General features: G+C 42.1%; 1 protein-coding gene across 1 annotated transcript; it reads right to left on the bottom strand.

Moving 5' to 3' along the window:
• Positions 1–16148: 16148 nt before the first annotated feature.
• On the bottom strand, positions 16149–17114 carry LOC118077875 (olfactory receptor 4D1-like). Its single transcript, XM_088654622.1, has one exon. The coding sequence runs from the start codon at positions 17112–17114 to the stop codon at positions 16149–16151; it is 966 nt and encodes a 321-aa protein (XP_088510748.1).
• Between the last annotated feature and the right edge of the window lie 5365 nt (positions 17115–22479).

Below are 22479 nucleotides of genomic sequence, written 5' to 3'. Positions count from 1 at the left end.
CCAGAAAGTGATCTGACCATGGCACTTCTTTTGTTTTGCTTTTACTTAATGTCAGATCACCAACATCCATAGAGGTAAACACCAAGTCCAAGGCATGTCTGCGGCTATGAGTTGGGCCAGACTTATTCAGGGACAGCCCCATGGTGGCCATGCTTTCCACGAAGTCCCGAGCGGCTCCTTGTAAGGTCGTGTCGGCATGGATGTTAAAATCCCCTAAGACAACCAAGCTAGGTGTCTCCAGGAGCACATCTGACACGACCTGAAGCAGCTCGGGCAGGGAATCCTTGGTGCAGCGGGGAGGTCGGTACACCAAAACGAATCCTGTACTGCCCCTATTGCCCAACTTCCAGAACATGCACTCAGAAAACTCAGTCTTACCAATAGGACGCCTGGTGCAAACTAATGACTTCCTAAAAATCACTGCAACCCCCCTCCCCGCCCAGATGGCCTGGGTTGCTGTGCATAAGAGAAACCTGTTGGGCAAGCAGCGCCAAGAACGGGCCCATCGGCTTCATCCAACCAGGTCTCTGTCACACATGCCAGGTCAAATCCTCCATCCACAATCAGGTCGTGAATGGCAGTGGTCTTATTCATCATCGACCTGGCATTGCACAGCAGCACCTTCAGGTCATGTGGGTATCCCTTGCTGATTCCAATATCCGTCCGGTCAGGACCAGACCCGGAGGCAGGGATAGTCCTCAGACAACGACTAAGTCTGCCTCCTCGGAAATGACATGGTCTGGTCTTAGCGTAACTCCTCCTCCTACCCGTGACCACTGAGATCGGTTGTCCCAGTGCATCACCCCCTGTGGAATCTGCCCCAGCCATTTTGCTTGCTGGGACCCCCTCCCAGGCAGCCCTGACCCTTCCCCTTAAAAACAAAATAAAACCTCTGTAAAAAACAGCAAGAACGGAACAAAAGAAAAACACAAAAAAAACACAATAAAACAATAAAACCAAAAACAATAAAAATTACAATACACCAAAATTTAACAGATTCCCACACCCCATTAAAAATCCCTCCCACCTACCACCCCAAAGAAAATACCCTCCCACCTACCACCCCAAGAAAATAAAAACATAAAAATTCTTTAAAAGCATTTTAAAAAGAACTCTGTGCTGTTTTAAGTTCCCCTGGGCAGCACCAGCAACAGAGCAGCGGCGGCAGTCCTTATGAGGCCCTCCAGGCCCCGCCCTAGACCAGGTGGAAGGAGGCAGGGACAGGGCCTGTGGGCACTCACAGCAGGAAAGAGTCCTGGGCAGCACCCACCACACAAAAAACACAATAAGACAATACTAAAACCAAGAAACAAAAATCACAGAAGTAACAAAATTTAAAAAATTCCCAAACCCAAGTAAATAACCAACCCCCCAACATAATGTGTTTAAAATGATAAAAAAAGAATTTAAAACATTTTTAAAAGAACTCTGCACAGTTCAGAGTCCTCCTGGACAGCAACAGCGCTGGGGGCAACAGTCCCCAGCAGGCCTGCCAGGCCCCGCCTTAGGCCAGGTGGTGAGAGGCAGGGACAGGACCTGCATGCACTCACGACAGGGGAGTCCTCCTGGGCAGCAGCAGCAGTGGAAGCAGCAGACCTATTTGAGGCCTGCCAGGCCCCGCCCTAGGCCAGGTGGTGAGAGGCAGGGACAGTAATGGGGGGGGGGGGAGTCATGACAAAGAACTGAAAAATGTGCATTTTACCAGAGCGGTGTGTACAGAAAGTGTACAAAATGGATGCAATTTAAATGCAGAGATTTTGTTCATTTAAAATAGGAAAAAAAGATCAGCACAAAAAGAGGATGGAATTGACCTATTACTGATTATGTGCATTTATTTCAAATAAAGAAAAATGAAAGGACTGCACCCTCACTCATTTAAAGGTAAAGTAATAATACTCAACCAAATGTAGAGATTTTTCACAAGTTTCATATTTGCTTTCATTTTCACCTCCATTTATATGCAATCTATCTAGAATTTAGCAACTATGCTGCCCTGAGAGAGAATACTCCTGAATTTGTCAATTAGGTGGAAAACATTTAAGTTACAGGCAGCAGAAAACACGATGGCTCTCCACAAATACAAAAACAAGAGCTAATACAATTTAGGAAAATCAGCTAAGCTGTTTTTGAAGAGTGGGAAAGTAGATATTCAATTTTAGTTTGCATCTTGAATTCCTTTTCAGAAGCAAAATAGTTCAAAACTTGGTGAAATTCAGATGATTGGCCACTATGCCTTTAAATGTGTTGAGACTCCCATTTACTGTGCACTGACTGTGTTTCCTTTGTTGGTTTTTTTAATTCAGGTTCTTATAATGCTATCCAAAACGCATATCTGTACCTTTGAAATAACATATGGCTGTTTAATGTATTGCTTCATGCCACCCCAAATCTCTGAGCCGTGCAAGATCTCAAAGGTTCCAGGGTTTGTGTTTCCCTTGGAATGAGGTGTAGTAGAGACTGTGTGGTCTATAGGCTATATGGTTTATTTAAACATATATACAACCTGAGTCTACATTGCAGGGTTCACAGCATTATCACCCCAAGAGGGTCTTGCTTCTCTCATAGCTGCAGCTTTGAATATAAACAGAAATCAAGCATCTTTCTGTATTTCCAGCTTCCCAGCCTGCTTCTTCCAGTTTCTAGCTCCCATTATCCCACCCTCAACTCTTGCCATTGTATTTCTAATTATCAGGAAGTTGAAGGAGGGGCCCCACCCATTTGCTGCCTGGCAGAGAGCCTCTCCTTTTTTGTTACCTTAATGGCCAATTCCCGTACCAGGAAGCTAGCCGGGCTATTTTAGGAATGACTGCTCCACACATCAATGGGGGGGGGACTTTTGCATGGTCGCACACAGCCCCCTGATCCCAGAGGGTGACTCCCAGGTCTCGGGTCTCGGCCTACTCAAGCCTAGCATCCAATCCTGCCTGGGGAGGTGTTGCCAGGGGGTGGCCAGGTAAGGGGAGGGACTGTCTGGCTCACACAATAGAATTTGAATCTTACCTCCAAGCACCAGCTGGTTCCAGAGCTTAGCCCACCCTCCACACCCTCATTCAAGTTCTTTTGCAGGTTAACCTTTTCTCTACAGGTTCACAGGTGCTGCTATGTCAAGGCCGCTGTTGAAGAGTTGGAAAGGAATTTTCCTGCATTGGCAGGTTTCGCCTTTCCTGTAGCAATACGTCACAACTTTGGCAGTGTCAGGCCTTGGGCGGAATTCTTTGGCGATTTTCCCAGAGGGAGGGGTGTGAGGCAGAGACCTCACTCCCTTTGCAGCAAAATGATCGGGGTATTGGAGGAAGCCTTGACCATTCCAATAGGCGTCATCACTTCCCCCATCCAGCGGCGGTGAACAGGGGATGGGCTCTCTCTGCTTGAACATATGTTCTCCAGAGCCAGCCTCAACCCCCATACATGTGGAGGACCCCAATGCCTCCCAGAACCCCGGCTGGGGACTGGGAAGGATAACGTCCAATGCCTGAGCCAAGGTCTCCTTACATCTGAATCTTAATAAAGTTGTGGCCAATTTGAATCCTATAGCATGTTGCCCTGCGTCTTTATTCCGCTCAGGGAGTCGCCTGGGGGTTTGGGGGACTCCGCCTGTCCATGCAATGTGAATCCTTGCTTAGATTTTAACACTTCCTGGATCCAGGGTTTAGAAGGGGGCCCAGGTATACAGTCCCCTCTCCAAACCCATAACAGTATTGTTTCTCAAACCACCTGAACTCCAGCTAGAGTCCTTCAGCCATTCCTAATTCATCTCTAGCCAAGGTGTGAACACCTAACACACCCACATCCTATTGCATAGCATATCATTTTGCTTTGGATCCTTCCCAAGTTTTTTTAACCAAATCAGTTGCTTCTGATTAAAATCAAAGACCTGTTCCAAATTATTTGCTCCCCATACGTATGTACGGGTATGTATGTTATTTCAGTTATATCCCATCTTTCCTCCAAGGAACAGAGAGTGGCATTCACAGTTCATCTTTCCCAATTTTAACCTCATGACAGCTCTGTAAAGTAGCTTAGGCTGATAAAACTGGTGCTTGACCTCTGAGTAGGGGTTTGAACCTGGATTCCCTAGTCCAAGTCCAACACTGTAACCACTACAATATATACAATAGTTTATTATATAGACTATTGCATCACTTGCAGTTTAAATTAGGACCTGCAAATCATTATGGTGAGGTTCTCCAAGGAGTGACTCTCTGAAACACTACAGATTTTCAATTTTTTCCTTCTTGTCATAAAGTATATACAGTGGTGCCTCGCAAGACGAATTTAATTCGTTCTTCGAGTCATTTTGATTTGCGAAAAATTCGTCTTGCGAATCCCATAGGAATGCATTGATATATTTTTTTTGCCCAAAGGAACACATTAATTGAATTTCAGTGCATTCCTATGGGAAACCGCAATTCGCTACATGAATTTTTCAGAAAACGAATTCGTCTTGCGAGAAAACCTCTGATCGCAAAACCCATTCGTCTAGCGAAAAATTCGTCTAGCAGGGCATTCGTCTAGCAAGGTACCACTGTATATTCAACTAAAGACTGCACTCCAGAATTTTGGTCCTTCTTCTTCCAGACTAAAATAGAGGTGAGTGGAATCCCATTTGTTCATCCTCAGAGGAGACTAGGACTTGGAATGTACTCATATTTCAGTTCTGAAAAGACCTCAAAATTTTTATAAAGCAGTAAGATTAATGCAGACATTATTATTATGTTATAAAAATAGATAACATTTATAGGTAACAGAAGATATTAATGTGATGTTTCAAAATTCTTGTGATTAGACTTACCGGTAAACCATGAGCTCTCATAAAAGCCACATGATATTTCATAAATGCTAGGTGGCGTAAGATCTGCATTTTAAAAAATAAAGTAAAAGCAGTATGGTTCATAAAACACAACATAGTTAAGTTCCTTTATGTAACCAAACCCCAGGGAGGATTTTTTTTTCACTAGCTGGCCCGGCCACGTGTTGCTGTGGGTCATCCCTTTGATTCCCCCCACCCTGTCCCAATCCATGACATATCCCTCCCCTCCTCCCTCTACCCCAACTCATCCCTGTGTTTTGGTAGGATACCCTTCCCTCTGTTGTCCCTGGGGAGTGTTGGCCCCTCCCCCTGTATCTCCATATCTTGGCCCCCACCCTTGGAGAAGGAACTGTCAGCTTCTGGGTTCTATTTCCCAGCATGCACTTTTGTCTGAGCCCTCTGTTGTCCCTGGGGAGTGTTGTTCCCTCCTTCCTGTATCTCCATACATTGTCCCCTGCGCACGCATCCTGAACATTTTTTATATAAGCAGAAATTATTATTGTTTAATTTCATTTTTTGGGTTGTCATTTACTTTGGTGGGTATTGTATGATTTGGGTGTTGCTGTGTGTTTTGTGGTGGGGTTTTTTGGTTATCTGGATTTTCTAATTTTGGAGTAGGTATTTTGAATGTAGGGTGTGGTTTTGGTTTTAACACACATGCCTTGTGTGTTAAAGACAAGGCACTCTGCGGAGAAGGCACTCTGTGTATGGTCAGAGGCACCCTCCACGCGGAATGTGGGTACCTTAGAATCGAGCAAAAAAGCGCTGCATGGGTGGGGAGGGAAAGGGCCCACTCAAGGAGGAAGGTGGGCTGACATCGGATGAGTTGATTATGGTACTGTATTTAAAAAGTCATTTGTGCCTATTGGTTTAGTACTGAGTTGAACCAATGTGGCTATGGGTATATGGCTCATTAATAAATTATTTAAAGAGCATCGTTAATTAGTTAGATGGTGAATGTTTAATTAGTGTACTATTAATTCCAAGCCAAGCCATTGGGCCTTTTCTGGGCTTCTCCAGGTGGCTATATACTCCTGCTGCATTTCTTCCCCAGAGTGGTGCATGGCATCACAGCAGGCCTCCACATGGCTTCGAACATAACTCTGATTCAAGTGAATATTCCACCCACTCAGTCTCTAGGAACAGTAGGGACAGAACTATTGCCCACCTGAGAAAGAGTCAAGAGCGGGTCAAGGCACGCACAGTGAGATCATGGTCTCTCTACTGCCGTTCACGGATGGCTCGGCGCAGTTGTAGGTCTCCTTCCACCTCTAACCTATATGACAATTCTTTGAGCCCTGAACTGCATAGGCCTCAGAGCAAGAGAGAAAGACCCCACAGAACCAAGAGAAGAGGACGTAAGTCCAGACAGGACTCATCGGATTCCTCACGTAGGTCTGACTACTTGAACATGGAGTATGAGGACCAGATCAAGGGTCCTGGATCACAATGACTAAATTGCCTGGTCTCCCAAAATGGGTCTGGAAGAGTAGAAAAAAGAGGCACAGGCGTGGCAATGGTTTTCATAGCCCCTTGCGGTGAGGAGGGCTTAGACTCCAGGGAGGCACATTAGTGTCTAATTTTAAACATACGCATCAGCCCCCTGTGATCCGCTTGCACACAAAGATATGTGAGCGCATCCTCAATGGGGAGTTTATAGACATGTTTTCTTGCTGTGGTATAAAATAAAACCTAGTGAGCAATGACCACATGGGAGAGACTTTGGAAAGTATATCTGAAATTTAGTTCATGTTATATGAAAATAATGTATAGATGGTGCTTAGAACTGTAATAAGTTAGCACCTTAAAGACCAACTAAGTTTTTATTTTGTTATGAGCTTTCATGTGCATGCACACTTCTTCAGATACACTTGAAACAGAAGTCAGTCCCTTATGTATATACAGAGGGTGGTGGGTGGGAATGGGTGATGGGCTAATGAGAGTGGTAAACCTGTAGATGGCTGTTAACAACTGCTGATGACTGCAATTGGTCCTGCGGGGGAAAAGCAAGGGCTGAGGTGCTAAAGAAAGCTTGATCATGCATAATGAGATAAGAATCCAATGTCTTTGTTCATCCCAGGTGGCTCCATGGTTTTAAGCTTGCTAATGAGTTCCAATTCAGGAACTTCTCTTTCCAGTCTGTTCCTGAAATTTTTCTGCAAAAAAACAGCTGCTTTGAGATCTTGTATAGAATGTCCTGGGAGATTGAAGTGTTCTCCTACTGGTTTCTCTGTCTTGTGGTTCCTGATGTCAGATTTATGTCCATTTATCCTTTGGCGTAGGGTTTGGCCTGTTTGTCCAATATAGAGAGCTGAAGGGCACTGTTGGCATTTGATGGCATACACAATGTTAGAAGATGAGCAATTAAAGAGTCCTGAGATTGTATGTTGGATGTTGTTGGGGCCAGTAATGATGTTGTCCGGGTATATGTGGCCGCAAAGTTGGCATCTGGGTTTATTGCAGGCTCTGGTACCAGTGTCCATGTTAAGTCTGGTGGTTGTATTATTGTGGGTGAGGAGTTGTTTAAGATTGGGTGGCTGTCTGTAGGCAATGAAATGTCTTCCTCCCAGAGCTTGAGAAAGGGAGCTGTCATTGTCCAGGAGAGGCTGTAGATCTCTGATGATGCGTTGTACTGTATTAACTTGGGAGCTGTATGTGATGACTAGTGGTGTTCTGTTATTTTCTTTTTTGGGACTGTCTTGCAGCAGGTTCTCTCTAGGTATCAGTCTGGCTCTGTTGATCTGTTTTTTAACTTCACCAGGTGGATATTTTAGTTCTGAAAAGGTTTGCTGTAGATCTCTTAGGTGAGTTTCTCTGTCTGTAGAGTTGGAACAGATGCGGTTGTAACGTAGGGCCTGGCTGTATATGATGGATTGTTTGGTATGTTTGGGATGGTAGCTAGAAGCATGTAGATATGTTTGTCAGTCAGTTGGTTTTCTGTATAAGGTGGTGTCTATACGTCCATCCTGTATTTTTATAGTAGTGTCCAAAAAATGTATTTCTTGTATAGATTGGTTCATTGTTAGGTTGATGGTGGGGTGAAAGTCATTGAATGTCTGGTGGAAGATATCCAGGGTCTGTTGTCCATGTGTCCAGATAATAAAAATATTGTCAATGTATCGTAGGTACAAGAGAGGTTTGAGTGGGTAGGAGTCTAGGAAACGTTGTTCTAAATCTGCCATGAAGATGTTGGCATACTGTGGGGCCATGCAGGTGCCCATGGCTGTGCCGCTGATTTGGAGGAACAGGTCATCACCAAATTTGAAGTGGTTGTGGGTAAGGACAAAGTGGCAGAGTTTGGTAGCAAAGTCCGCTGTGGTTTTATCTGAAATGGTGTTCCTTATGGCTTGTAAACCATAATTGTGTGGGATGTTGGTGTATAGAGATTCCACATCCATAGTGGCTAGTATAGTATTGTTAGGAAGATTGTTCAAAGATTGTATTTTCCTCAGAAAATCTGTGGTGTCATGTACGTAGCTGGGAGCACTGATAGCATATGGTTTCAGAACAGAGTCAGAACATATAGCCGGAAACACCCACTGTAATGGTGCCAATACCTGAGATGATGGGACGTCCTGGATTTCCTGGTTTGTGTATTTTAGGTAGAAGATAGAAAGTTCCTGGTCGAGGTTCCGCTGGTGTGTTTGTGAGGATCTGTTCTTGGATGTGTAGGGGTAGCTCCTTGACAATCTTGTTTAGTTCTTTTTTGTATGCTTGTGTGGGGTCTGAGTCCAATTTCATGTAAAAGGTGGTATTGGAAAGTTATCTGTGGGCCTCTTGGATGTAATCAGTTTTGTTCATGATGACGACAGCTCCACCCTTGTCCACCTCTTTAATTATAATGTCTGGGTTGCTTTTTTCCTTGACATCTGATGGAAGGGCATTCCACAGGGCAGGTGCTGCTACCGAGAAGGCCCTCTGTCTGGTTCCCTGTGACCTCACTTCTTGCAATGAGGGAACTGCCAGAAGGCCCTTGGCGCTGGATCTCAGTGTCCGGGCTGAACGGTTTTGGTTTATTGCTAGATAATTGGGATGAAATTGAAGTGTGAAGATTGGTTCATTTTGAGTTCCTAGTCAGTCCTTGGGGTCCTGGGCCACTGAAGGCTTTTAATATCTAAACACCTCAAATTTGGCATGGAAACAAATGGCATGCCAGTGTATAGTCAGGCCGTAAACAAAATTTATGGTTAAGGACATGATGAGTTGGACTTTAATAATAATAATAATAATAATAATAATAATAATAAAATAATAATAATAATAATTTTTATTTATATCCCGCCCTCCCTGGCCAGGACCAGGCTCAGCGTGGCTAACATCAGAGTATATAATACATTAAAACATAATGTAGGCCATTTCAGGAAGTTAAAAGTAGTTGAATGAGTAGTTCTAGGTAATAACAAAAATGAAATTAGCAATGCCTGAAGGTGCAGCTTCAGGGTGCAGAACAATAAAACAAGAAAGTCTCACTGTGTTCTATATAAGAATTATTGCATGAGTACTCATCTAAAGTACTGATCGGCCCCCTGTCACTATAGCAGTGTTAGTGTTGATATTTTATTCTGTTTTTAGTTTTTTTGCTGATTTCATTTTAAAAAATGCTTTCAATAGTTCTTTTAAATTCTTTTTACTGTTGATTTTATTGTTTTATTCTCTTCATAAATTGCTTTTTACAACCAAGTGGTGCTTTTTACAACCAAGTGGTCCATGAAAGAGGCAGGGTGCCACTGGGTCATGTGGGCCTTCTTCAAAAGGCTACTTTGAATCGCTGCGACGGGGTGAGCTCCCGTTGCTCAGTCCCAGCTCCTGCCAACCTAGCAGTTCAAAATCACGTCAAAGTGCAAGTAGATAAATAGGTACAGTAGGAAGGTAAACAATGTTTCCGTGTGCTGCTCTGGTTCGCCAGAAGTGACTTTGTCATGCTGGCCACATGACCTGGAAGCTGTACGCCAGCTCCCTCGGCCAATAACGCGAGATGAGTGCTGCAACCCAGAGTCGGACACGACTGGACCTAATGGTCAGGGGTCCCTTTACCTTTTTATTGTTTGTTTACAGATAGTTGCCTTGGTGATATTATCTTGTGTCTATTGCAGTAGATATTGTATAACCACCCTGTTTATTGTTTTATTGTAGGTGTTTGTCAGGTAGGATAAACCCATTTCATTTCCTCAGTTAGAAGTAAAGCTCCTAGAAAGGGGCTTGAGGTGCTTTTAAATGAGGGGTAGCAATGGATAGTGATGCTCAGAAGAAATAATTTTAACAGTTTCAACCTACCATTTTCTTCAACACCTTTTCAAATTCGTCTCCTTGTTTTTGACATCCTGGAGTGGTAACACCCCCTTCCAGCATCAAGGATCACTGTCAATTATTCTTGACACACAAACATTTGCACACTACTGAAGACTGAAGGATCTTTTTTCTATCTCTGATTGTGTGCCAAACTAAATATAACATGGTACTTACAATTAGCAACAGCATGGATTTGTTATCCTTATCCTTATCCACACATTTTTGTTGTGTGTTGTGTGCTGAGAGAGAATTGCAGAGGGGAATTTAATGGTGAAGTCTGGAAAGTTCATCCGGCAATTTATTTATGGCTGCGGTGTGCATGTTAGTTTGATGACAGCGGAATGGAATTAAATGTGACCTTGTACCTCTCAGACCAAGACTGCAAACAAGAGAAAGAACTGAACTCTTTCAACACACCAGGTCTAGAAGCAAAATGAAGATTAAAGCTTACACACGTAAAATGGATTATAAATATTTACGTAATGTTTAACCGAGGTTGCTGTTTGTAAGGTGAAAACATGGACAGCTGGAAAAATGGCTTGACGACAAGTGAAGGATGTCAACTGGAGACTAAATAAGAAAGGAAGCAGCAAAACGGGAATATCCTGGACATATGATTGCGTCGGAAGTGGGAAACCTGATTTTAAGAAATTGTATTAAAGTAATTTGGTTTGATTGGAATAGTTTGGCAAATTAATAAAAATATATATTTTTAAAAAACCAAACAAACTACAACTAGATCAGACCCTTATGTTTTGGTGTTGCCCTTTAACCATTTGCTTCATGCTGTAGTCTTGATCAGATATGAGTCTATGGCACTATTTGCATTGGGAAGAACTTCCATTGGCCCAAGTTGGTTGTGGGGTTGGGAACCAGAAACCTAGTAGGTGTGTTATGGAGTACCCTGGAATAGGGCATGGTTGGTTGGTTGGTTGGATGGTTGGCTGGAAGCCTAAACAGGAACATTCCACACCAAAATATTTGCCTCAGATACTACTTATGTTAGAAAAATTAGAGTCTATCCACAACAGAAAACTGTGTTATCACAAAAAAAAAATAATGGAATTGTTCCTTAATACTCCTTTAAGCTCTAAAATTAAAAAAAATATCAGGAATGCTGCCTCTGGAGAGCTAAGTGTGTTTGTAGAAAAAAATACTGTTGGAGAGCTATAAATCATATTTAAAGTGCAATTTGAAACATTAAACCTGATGCCACACAGAAATACAGTTACATTATTTTCATTAGCCTAGGGAAACAGCATCTAGAGATGGTTAATTTTCTCCTTCAAATAATAACATATTATAGTTTTCATGTTTTTTTTTTAGATTCCCCATTAAAAAAAATTGTTAATAACTACCATATTTGCAGGCTATTATGCTCATTGTTTACCTGGATGCTGTGTGTGTGTGTGTGTGCGCACACACACACACAGAGATATGCTTGTACGGCTTAAGAAATCTCTGGTACATTAGGCTTGCCATATGCCCAGAAAATTCCAGACATGCCAGGAAATCAGAGATCTACAATAGAATCCTGGGGGGAATTTTGAATTTTAAGAGGTGTCTGGAATTTCCTGCCATATGACAACCAATTTATTTCTTTAAGGTTTTCTGTTGTTGTTTTTTCCACTGAGCAGCAGAATGAATACCCCCCCCCCTTACATGAGAGACCCAAAGTTCACTCATGCCTCCCTTCTCTCCACGTGCAGCAGCTCCAACGGAAGAGTAGGGAAGTGCGGAGGAAAGAGGGCAAGAGCAGCCCTGAGCACCCACCAGCTGTCCAGGGAGGAAAATAAGGACGACTCAGTTATCCTGCTCTGCCTTCTTCCCCCCTCAAGAGCTGCTACATTATCTTCTCAGATCTGCCACAACTGCTGCCTCGAGGAGGACAATAGCTCCTATTTCCAGGACACAGAGCATGAGGCGAGGAGCTCATCTAACATAGCCAGTGGTATTTGCTCAGGAGCAGGTCCAAAGGAACCTACCTCCTCAGTTCCACCTTCCCAAAGCAAGGGGGGGGCTCAACAAGGAATCTCCCATTCTTTCCGTGCTAGAAGAATAATCGGCTCTAGTAGACGCTGGGTGTGTGTGATGCTTTTTTGTTTGTTTGAGGGTGTCAGGAATCATACTTTTTGAAATATGGCAAGCCTATGATGCATGTGATTAGAATGTCTGCTTGCACAGTGGTCCCCAAACTCTGCCTCTCGAACCACTTGAGAATTTCTGAAGGTGTTGGTGGGTCAATTATGGTAAAAGAAAATTGGACAATATTCTAAATGTTGAAAAAAATATGTTTATGGTTGCACCCAGCTCTTCTTCCCTTGAGTTGTTATTTAATATTTAATTTTGGTCATTCCTTTGATGAGAACAAGGTGTTCAGAGATACTTGGCTTATCATATGCCCACTTCACTTTATTTATAAAAATAAATAAATACTCCTGATGCCAACATAACTGTTCTTCACCCACACATACAGCGAATTGGGACCCTAAAAATAAATAAAACAAAATAAATGTGATTTTGTAAAAATATAATGTTACTAAGATATGCAAACCGATTTGATAAAGTCAAAGTAGAAACCTATGCAAAATAATTTCAAGAAGCAACAGCAGTGTTTTTGATTTAGACATACAGTGGTTTGGAACTCTACAAACAATAATAATGATTGGAGAAACTATATTAGTAACACTACAGTGCAGCTTGCAGAGCTCTCTATTGACCTCTCTGATGAACACATAATAATTTAATAATATTTTGTTATTTATAACCTGCCCATCTGGCTGGTTTTCCCAGTAATAGCGATGGTGTCATCCTTTTGGAAATTAGTGTTGTGTGGCGATACCCCAATCCCTCCCGGAATAAATAAAGACACAGGACACATTGCATAACGTTAATGGGCGTAAAAGGCCACAACTTTATTGATTACGGGTGTCGAGAGGTATTGGCTTAGGCATTGGATCTAACCACCTATATCCAACTCCAGCCCACTCTGCTGGCAGTCTGTGAAGGGTTAACCACCGTTGGGTGAGCCCTGCGATGCAGATCAACTAGGAACTCACCCTGGGGCCACCACTAGGGGGCGTGCCTTAGGCCCTCACCTACCACGGCTTCAGACATGGCCACGCCCCTGGACTCCTTAAGGGAGTACCCTTCCACATTTTGGGGGAGGTGATGGCAGCAACCTCCCCCCACACACCTGTAACCTTTCAGAGATAATCCAATGCCTACCGCCCAAAAACCAAAGATGTGATGCGTTGCTACGAGGTAGGTGAAAACCATCAGGCCAGAGCCAATTTGCCAAGTGGAAAAATTCCTACCAGGCCCCTCAACGGCGACCAACCGAGGCCCATAGCAATGTTAAAAGCCAAAAGGGAGGGTTGGCGGGAAAATGAAGTGGCTGGGGGGTCCAGAAAAGAGAGGCAGACTCCCGGCCGCATACTCTTAAATCAGTGAGCCATGCCCCCTTGGAACGTCCTAATTGGACGCGACAAGGGAGCGCCCATCCGGGTGCTAGCCAATGAGTTGGGGGGGGATGGCAACCATCCCCCAGCACGTGAGGCCCCCGTGGTGCCCACCCCCCTCCTTTTACGGCGAAAGGGGCTTTAGCGTCATGTATATCAAGAAGATCAAACCTATCCATTCTTAAGGAAATCAGCCCTGAGTGCTCCCTGGAAGGACAGATCGTGAAGCTGAGGCTCCAATACTTTGGCCACCTCATGAGAAGAGAAGAATCCTTGGAAAAGACCCTGATGTTGGGAAAGATTGAGGGCACTAGGAGAAGGGGACGACAGAGGACAAGATGGTTGGACAGTGTTCTCGAAGCTACGAACATGAGTTTGACCAAACTGCGGGAGGCAGTGCAAGACAGGAGTGCCTGGCGTGCTATGGTCCATGGGGTCACGAAGAGTCGGACACGACTAAACGACTAAACAAACAAACAAATATACAATATGCAATATTGATTCAGATCCACTAAATCTGACATAAAAAAAATCACATGGTTACTTCGATTTTCAGAAAGATGATGTTTTAAGTTTATTTAGCCATTCATACATAAAGTCCAGAGGACGTTTTCCAATCCAATCCAATAAATGTCAATAATTATTAAGCACATTAACCTTTCTTGCTGCTTTGAAGATATCACAGAAATAGTAAACAACACATGAATAAATAAATGAATAAATAAATGTTAGACTAGGGTCACTTTATTTATTTATACCATAAAAACTGCTGCAGAGGAAACATTATTGGTTCGGGAGCAAACCAGAACCTGGAAAAAAAACAAAAAACTTTAGCTAGGTTATGGCAACAAAACCCCTGATGCAAGAACTGGAGGTGTCACTATCCAGCCTTCATCCCACCCCTAGGCCACACCAAGAAGGTGAGGACGTTAATGTTGTTTGTTATTTTTTACCACTTATATGGTGAGTGTGTTGGTTCTCCCCCCACCGATAAATGTTATGTTAGATGATGTATTGTATGATCTCCCATTCCTTTTCTTCCTTTTCTTACGGTATTTTTGTGTCTCTGTGTCATAGGACCCAACTGCTAGGGGCCATGGGGGCTTCACTCCCCACAATAAAATATTTGAGGGGGCTGACCCCCACAAAGTTAAATGGGCATTCCCATTCAAATAGTGTGTGTGCACTGTATCATGTGATCGATTATGCATGGCAGGGCTTGCCTGGGCCCCCACAATATTTTATTCAAGTTGGAACCCCATAAATAAGAGGGTCCACAGGTAGTGCCACATTAAGACCTTTAGAGGCCCTAAGCACTTAAAATATGTTAGTGCCCTCTGTATATCTAAGTCAACATATAAACAATAATAAACCACACAATAATTTTTTATTTTTATTTTTTGAAATGAAACGATACGCAGAGAGATTGGGCCAGTGTGGAGAGGACCAGGGGATGCTAATTGAAAATTGATATATTGTTCTAAAATATTAATTCAATTAATATGTATTTTATTTCATGAAGTTTATAATGCGAATGTTTTATTCATAATTTTGTTCTGATGCTTCTGAATTTGTCATGCCTAATAAAGGTTATTGATTTGATTTGAAAATAAACCACAGAATAATTTTTTATTTTTATTTTGAAATGAAACAACACCTACCGTATGATGGAAAATGATGCTTGGTTTTGTATAGTCTTCTGCTTTTTATAATTGCAAAGTTTTTGATCAGATCCTCAGAACTAATCTTACATGATTTCTGTGCCCCCCCCATCTCTTTGGTCCTATTTTTTTAAAATAGTGAATCCAGCCTTGTCCCCAGGCTAAAACACAACTACTCCCCTTCCCACACCTGAACTTCCCAAAGTAACCAAATTAAAGACCTGGGTTGTCTAATCAATATAGGGCTGCCGTATGTTCAGACTTTCCTGGACATAGCTGGGATTCAAACAGCGAAAATATCATCGGGCAGAATTTTGGAAAAGCAGCTAAAATGTCTGGGAAGACTCACACAGCCAATATTGGAAGTGGGATTTTGTTTTTGATGATGATGATAATGATGATGATGATTTTCCTTTAAAAGCCAGGATTTTGCAATGGCAACCCTAAATTAATAGCACACCAGACCACCTAATGCCCAGCACCCAATTAATCAGTATGGAGTAGGCGAAAAACAACAAAACCCACAAACAAGGTGGATCAGCAAAAAAATTCCTTCCTGGCCCCAAACAACCAGCAAGTCACATTGATAACTCAGACAGGCAGCTGCTTCTGCAATGAGAAGAGGGTGAGGTGTGGATGCCCAGCTCTGAAACACGGATGTCTGCCCCAGCCCCATGCATAAAACATATGAGTGATGCAGGAACATCACATAGGCTGTAGCAGCCTGGACAGGCTGCCAATTTGGCTCACTGCCCATTACTTAGGTGGAATAGGCAGTAGAACAGGCCTTTAAGGGCAGGGACACAGAGAGAGAGCTCCTGGGGGTGATTGAAGTCAACATCATATGCATGGGAATAGAACGCAATTTTTTTTAAAAAAATGCAGTATATACTTTTAGGAAAATATTTTAACAAAGGTGCTTAAGTTCTATGTCTCTCTTTCATGAACACACAATGATGGTTTTGTCCTTCCAGAAAGCAGAAAATTTCTTGTGAGCTTTCTAATTGTGTTTTTCATCTCAGTGTTACGCAGCGTAAAGATCATTGAGTTCAGCATTGGTGTTAAAAGACTGTAGAGGACTGAGGCAACCTTGTCTCCTGGAAATACCTTGAAAGGCCGGTCATAAATAAACATTGCTGGAACAAAGTTTAAGCTCATGACCATGATTTGTGTCGCACAGGTGGAAAGAGCTTTGTGCTTCCCTTCCGTGACATGGGCTCTAATCTTCACCAAGATGACAGTGTATGACACAAGCAAGATGAAGAAGACCAATGTGAGGAGCAGTCCACTGTTGCAAACTATCAGCAACTCTGGGATATAGGTATCAGCACATGCTAGTTTGATGAGCTGTGGAATGTCACAGAAGAAATTATCCAGGATGTTGGATTGGCAGAAAGGCAGCTGAATGAGAATTCCAATCTGGACGATGGAGTGAGCAAGGCCCCCCAACCACGACCCAGCTACCAAACCTATACAAACTCCCCTGTTCATGATAACTAAATATCTCAGTGGTTCGTAGATGGCTATGTACCGGTCGACAGCCATCGCCACAAGTAAGAAGTCCACAGCACCCCCAGTTAAATGGAAGAAGAAGATCTGTGCAATACACCAATTGTAGGAGATGGTATGAGTATGGGAGAAGAGGTCCCATAATATTTTCAGTGATGTGACTGTTGATTCACTGATGTCTACGACAGCCAAGTTAGCTAGCAAAAAGTACATGGGTGTATGCAGGCTGGGGGTGGTGATCACAGTGACTATAATGGTGAGATTTCCCAACCAAGTTGTGCTGTAGGCAGTGAGGAAAAGGAAGAAGAGAAGGGACTGTATTCTGGGATTCTGAGAAAAGCCCAGGAGGACAAATTCTGTTACTGCTGTGCTGTTCTTCTCCATTTGAGCATCCTACTGAGGCTCACTAAGGACCATTAAAAGTATTGTCAACTTATTACTTCCTCAAACAACTCTTGACACACCCATTGCAGGTTCCCCACCACAATCAAATCATAATTTGGGTTGTAGATAGACAATTAGACTTCATCAAGTATCACTTCATCTGTCCAGCATTACTAAAAAAATTAAACATTTTCCACAGTTCAAAAGTTTGCAAATCCCAATCTTGTCTATGGAAGGTAAATCATATTGAAGTAAATGGGTCTTACTCCCCAGTAAAGGGATAAGGATTGCTTTCCCCTTTTTGGAACGGACATGTGCCATGTTGACATAATATTATGGCAGTTTATTGTAGCTTTGTATGAATTCTAATTTGTTTCAGTCTATTATATGGTGGTTTTTTTAATTTCTGTATGTTTTAAATCATGATGCACCTATTTTAGTGATAATTTTAGTGTGCTATCATTTTGGAAAGAACTTTCAGGGTCTTTTTCTACAATCAAGCAGTATCTAAATGTTATGAAATAGAAGAAATAAATAAATTTCCACATTTTATACCCAGCAGTCCAATTAGCTGGGAACTTTCCATTTCTAATTACAAAACAAGTTGAATAGCTGTCATCCTAGAGAAGCACAGTTATTTCTCCTTGGTAAGCATCTGTTCAGACAAATAATGTAATTCAGTGCAAATAAGTCTATTAAACCATCACCAACATACAGAATTCAACTCATCATTATCTTTTTAAATCATCAGTAATCCACGAGAAGATGAGCATTAGAAATCATGAAGGCAGAAGATTGAAAAAGGGATCAAGCCTCGTTTTTCTTTCTTTCAAAATTCTGTTGTTCCATTTTCTAGAGTCTATAGCATATTACTCCAAGAATTTCTTCTTATCTTCTATATTGAAGAAATTAACCATCAGTGATTCTGCTTTTAATACCAGAAATGAACACAGAGACAAGAATGAGAAAAGAGCTATAATGAAAGGGTGACTTCAGAAACCTGCACCAAAAGTATTACCTTTGATGGAGAATAACCCTACAGTCTCCCGAATAGAGAATAAGTGCTTATTGTCTCCTAGTAATAATATGAGATGACAAAGGATTTGTATCCAAAAGGGGGCTCTGGTGTTGAACACGGAGTCACTCCTATTCATATGTCTGCAAATAATAGAGATGCAATGAATTTGCTTATGAGTTTCAGCATTATGTGAAACTTGGATAGACTGGGGAATCAAAACACAGGGGAGATCATTAAGGTCCAATATGCTATTTAGTCAACAGAGGCTCAGCTAATGTCATGAGATAAGCCAAATCAGGGGCACAGTCCACAAGATTTGGTTTATAAAATCTAAATGAACAAGTGTCAATGGAAATAAAAATAAATAAATACTCCTGATGCCAACATCAGGAGTAATCAAGGACAAAAGTGGTAAGGACCTAACAGAAGCAGAAGACATCAAGAAGAGGTGGCAAGAATACACAGAGGAATTATACCAGAAAGATATGGAGGTCTCGTACACCCCAGGTAGTGTGGTTGCTGACCTTGAGCCAGACATCTTGGAGAGTGAAGTCAAATGGGCCTTAGAAAGCACTGCTAATAACAAGGCCAGTGGAAGTGATGATATTCCAGCTGAACTATTTAAAATTTTAAAAGATGATGCTGTTAAGGTGCTACACCCAATATGCCAGCAAGTTTGGAAAACTCAGCAATGGCCAGAGGATTGGAGAAGATCAGTCTACATCCCAATTCCAAAGAAGGGCAGTGCCAAAGAATGCTGCAACTACCGCACAATTGCGCTCATTTCACACGCTAGCAAGGTTATGCTTAAAATTCTACAAGGCAGGCTTAGGCAGTATGTGGACCGAGAACTCCCAGAAGTGCAAGCTGGATTTCGAAAGGGCAGAGGAACCAGAGACCAAATAGCAAACATGCGCTGGATTATGGAGAAAGCTAGAGAGTTCCAGAAAAACGTCTACTTCTGCTTCATTGACTATGCAAAAGCCTTTGACTGCGTCGACCACAGCAAACTATGGCAAGTTCTTAAAGAAATGGGAGTGCCTGATCACCTCATCTGTCTCCTGAGAAATCTCTATGTGGGACAAGAAGCTACAGTTAGAACTGGATATGGAACAACTGATTGGTTCAAAATTGGGAAAGGAGTACGACAAGGTTGCATATTGTCTCCCTGCTTATTTAACTTATATGCAGAATTCATCATGCGAAAGGCTGGACTAGATGAATCCCAAGCCGGAATTAAGATTGCCGGAAGAAATATCAACAACCTCAGATATGCAGATGACACAACCTTGATGGCAGAAAGCGAGGAGGAATTAAAGAACCTTTTAATGAGGGTGAAAGAGGAGAGCGCAAAATATGGTCTGAAGCTCAACATCAAAAAAACCAAGATCATGGCCACTGGTCCCATCACCTCCTGGCAAATAGAAGGGGAAGAAATAGAGGCAGTGAGAGATTTTACTTTCTTGGGCTCCTTGATCACTGCAGATGGTGACAGCAGTCCCGAAATTAAAAGACGCCTGCTTCTTGGGAGGAAAGCAATGACAAACCTAGACAGCATCTTAAAAAGCAGAGACATCACCTTGCCGACAAAGGTCCGTATAGTTAAAGCTATGGTTTTCCCAGTAGTGATGTATGGAAGTGAGAGCTGGACCATGAAGAAGGCTGATCGCCGAAGAATTGATGCTTTTGAATTATGGTGCTGGAGGAGACTCTTGAGAGTCCCATGGACTGCAAGAAGATCAAACCTATCCATTCTTAAGGAAATCAGCCCTGAGTGCTCCCTGGAAGGACAGATCGTGAAGCTGAGGCTCCAATACTTTGGCCACCTCATGAGAAGAGAAGAATCCTTGGAAAAGACCCTGATGTTGGGAAAGATTGAGGGCACTAGGAGAAGGGGACGTCAGAGGACAAGATGGTTGGACAGTGTTCTCGAAGCTACAAACATGAGTTTGACCAAACTGCGGGAGGCAGTGCAAGACAGGAGTGCCTGGCGTGCTATGGTCCATGGGGTCACGAAGAGTCGGACACGACTAAACGACTAAACAACAACAACAATGCCAACATAATTGTTCTTCACCCACACATGCAGGGACTTGGGACCCTAAAAATAAATAAAACAAAATAAATGTGATTTTTTTAAAAAATATAATGTTAATAAGATGTGCAAACCGATTTGATAAAGTCAAAGTAGAAACCTATGTAAAATAATTTCAAGAAGCAACAGGAGTGTTTTTGATTCAGACATACAGTGGTTTGGAACTCTACAAACAATAATGATTGGAAAAACTATATTAGTAACACTAAAGTGCAACTTGCAGAGTTCTCTATTGACCTCTCTGATGAACACATAATAATTTAATAATAATATGTTATTTATAACCCGCCCATCTGGCTGGGTCTCCCAATAACAGTGATGGTGCCAGACCTTTGGAAATTACTGTCATCATATTTATACAATATGCAATATTGATTCAGATCCACTAAATCTGACATAAAAACATCACATGGTTAGTTTGATTTTCAGAAAGATGATATTTTAAGGTTATTTAGCCATACATGCAAAAAGTCCAGAGGACGTTTTCCAATCCAATCCAATCAATGTCAATAATTATTAAGCACATTCAGGTTTCTTGCTGCTTTGAAGATATCACAGAAATAGTAAAAAACAAATAAATGAATACATACATACATACATACATACATACATACATACATACATACATACAGGTCGAACTAGGGTCACTTTATTTATTTATTCCATAAAAACTGCTGCAGAGGAAACATTATTAGTTTGGGAGCAAACCAGAACCTGGAAAAAAATAACTTTAGCTAGCTTAGGGCAACAAACCCCCTAATGCAAGAACTGGAGGTGTCACTATCCAGCCTTCATCCCACCCCTAGGCCACACCAAGAAGGTGAGGACATTAATGTTGTTTGTTATTTTTTACCACTTATATTGTGAGTGTGTTGGTTCCCACCCCCAATAAATGTTATGTTAGATAATGTATTGATGTATTGTATGATCTCCCATTCCTTTTCCTCCTTCTCTTACGGTATTTTTGTGTCTGTGTGTCATAGGACCCAACTGCTAGTGGCCACGGGGGCTTCACCCCCCCCAATAAAAAATTGAGGGGGCTAGACCCCCACAAAGTTAATGGGCATTCCCATTCAAATAGTGTGTGTGCACTGTATCATGTGATCGATTATGCATGGCAGGGCTTGCCTGGGCACCGACAATATTTTATTCAAGATGGAACCCTATATATAAGAGGGTCCCCAGGTAGTGCCACATTAAGACCTTTAGAGGCTTTAAGCACTTAAAAGATGCTAGTGCCCCCTGTATATCTAAGGCAACATATAAAAAATAATAAACCAAACAATAATTTTTTATTTTTATTTTTTGAAATGAAACAACACCTACCGTATGATGGAAAATGTTGTTTGGTTTTGTATAGTCTTCTGCTTTTTATAATTGCAAAGTTTTTGATAAGATCGTCAGAACTAATCTTACATCATTTCTATGCCCCCCCCCAATCTCCTTGGTGGTAATTTTGCTTAATAGTTAATCCAGCCTTGTCCCCAGGCTAAAACACAACTACTCCCCTTCCCACACCTGAACTTCCCAAAGTGACCAAATTAAAGACCTGGTTTGTCTGATCAATATAGGGCTGCCGTACGTTCAGAATATCCTGGACATAGCTGGGATTCAAACATCAGAAATATCGTCGGGCAGAATTTTGGAAAAGCAGCTAAAACATCTGGGAAGACTCAGGCAGCCCATATTGGAAGTGTTGTGTTTTTGTTTTTTGGTTTTGATGATGTTTCTTTAAAAGCCAAGATTTTGCAATAGCAACCCTAAATTAATAGCACACCAGACCACCTAATGCCCAGCACCCACTTATTCAGTATTCAGTAGGCGAAAAACAACAAAACCCACAAACAACGTGGATCAGCAAAAAAATTCCTACTCAACCCCAAAGCAACCAGCAAGTCACATTGATAGCTGAGACAGGCAGCTGCTTCTGAAATGAGAAGAGGGTGAGGTGTGGATGCCCAGCTCTGAAACACGGATGTCTGCCCCAGCCCCATGCATAAAACATATGAGTGATGCAGAAACATCACATAGGCTGTAGCAGCCTGGACAGGCTGTCAATTTGGCTCACTGCCCATTACTTAGCTGGAATAGGCAGTAGAACAAGCCTTTAAGGGCAGGGACATAGAGAGAGAGAGAGAGCTCCTGGGGGTGATTGAAGTCAACATCATATGCATGGGAATAGAACGCAAAATAAATTTTAAAAAATGCAGTATATACTTTTAGGAAAACATTTTAAGAAACGTGCTTAAGTT

This window comes from Zootoca vivipara, chromosome 12 (genome assembly GCF_965207765.1).
Source record: "Zootoca vivipara chromosome 12, rZooViv2.hap1.1, whole genome shotgun sequence".
Taxonomy (NCBI): Eukaryota; Metazoa; Chordata; class Lepidosauria; order Squamata; family Lacertidae; genus Zootoca; species Zootoca vivipara.
The sequence above is the reverse complement of the archived record's forward strand: the minus strand, read 5'-3'. Positions and strand labels throughout refer to the sequence as shown.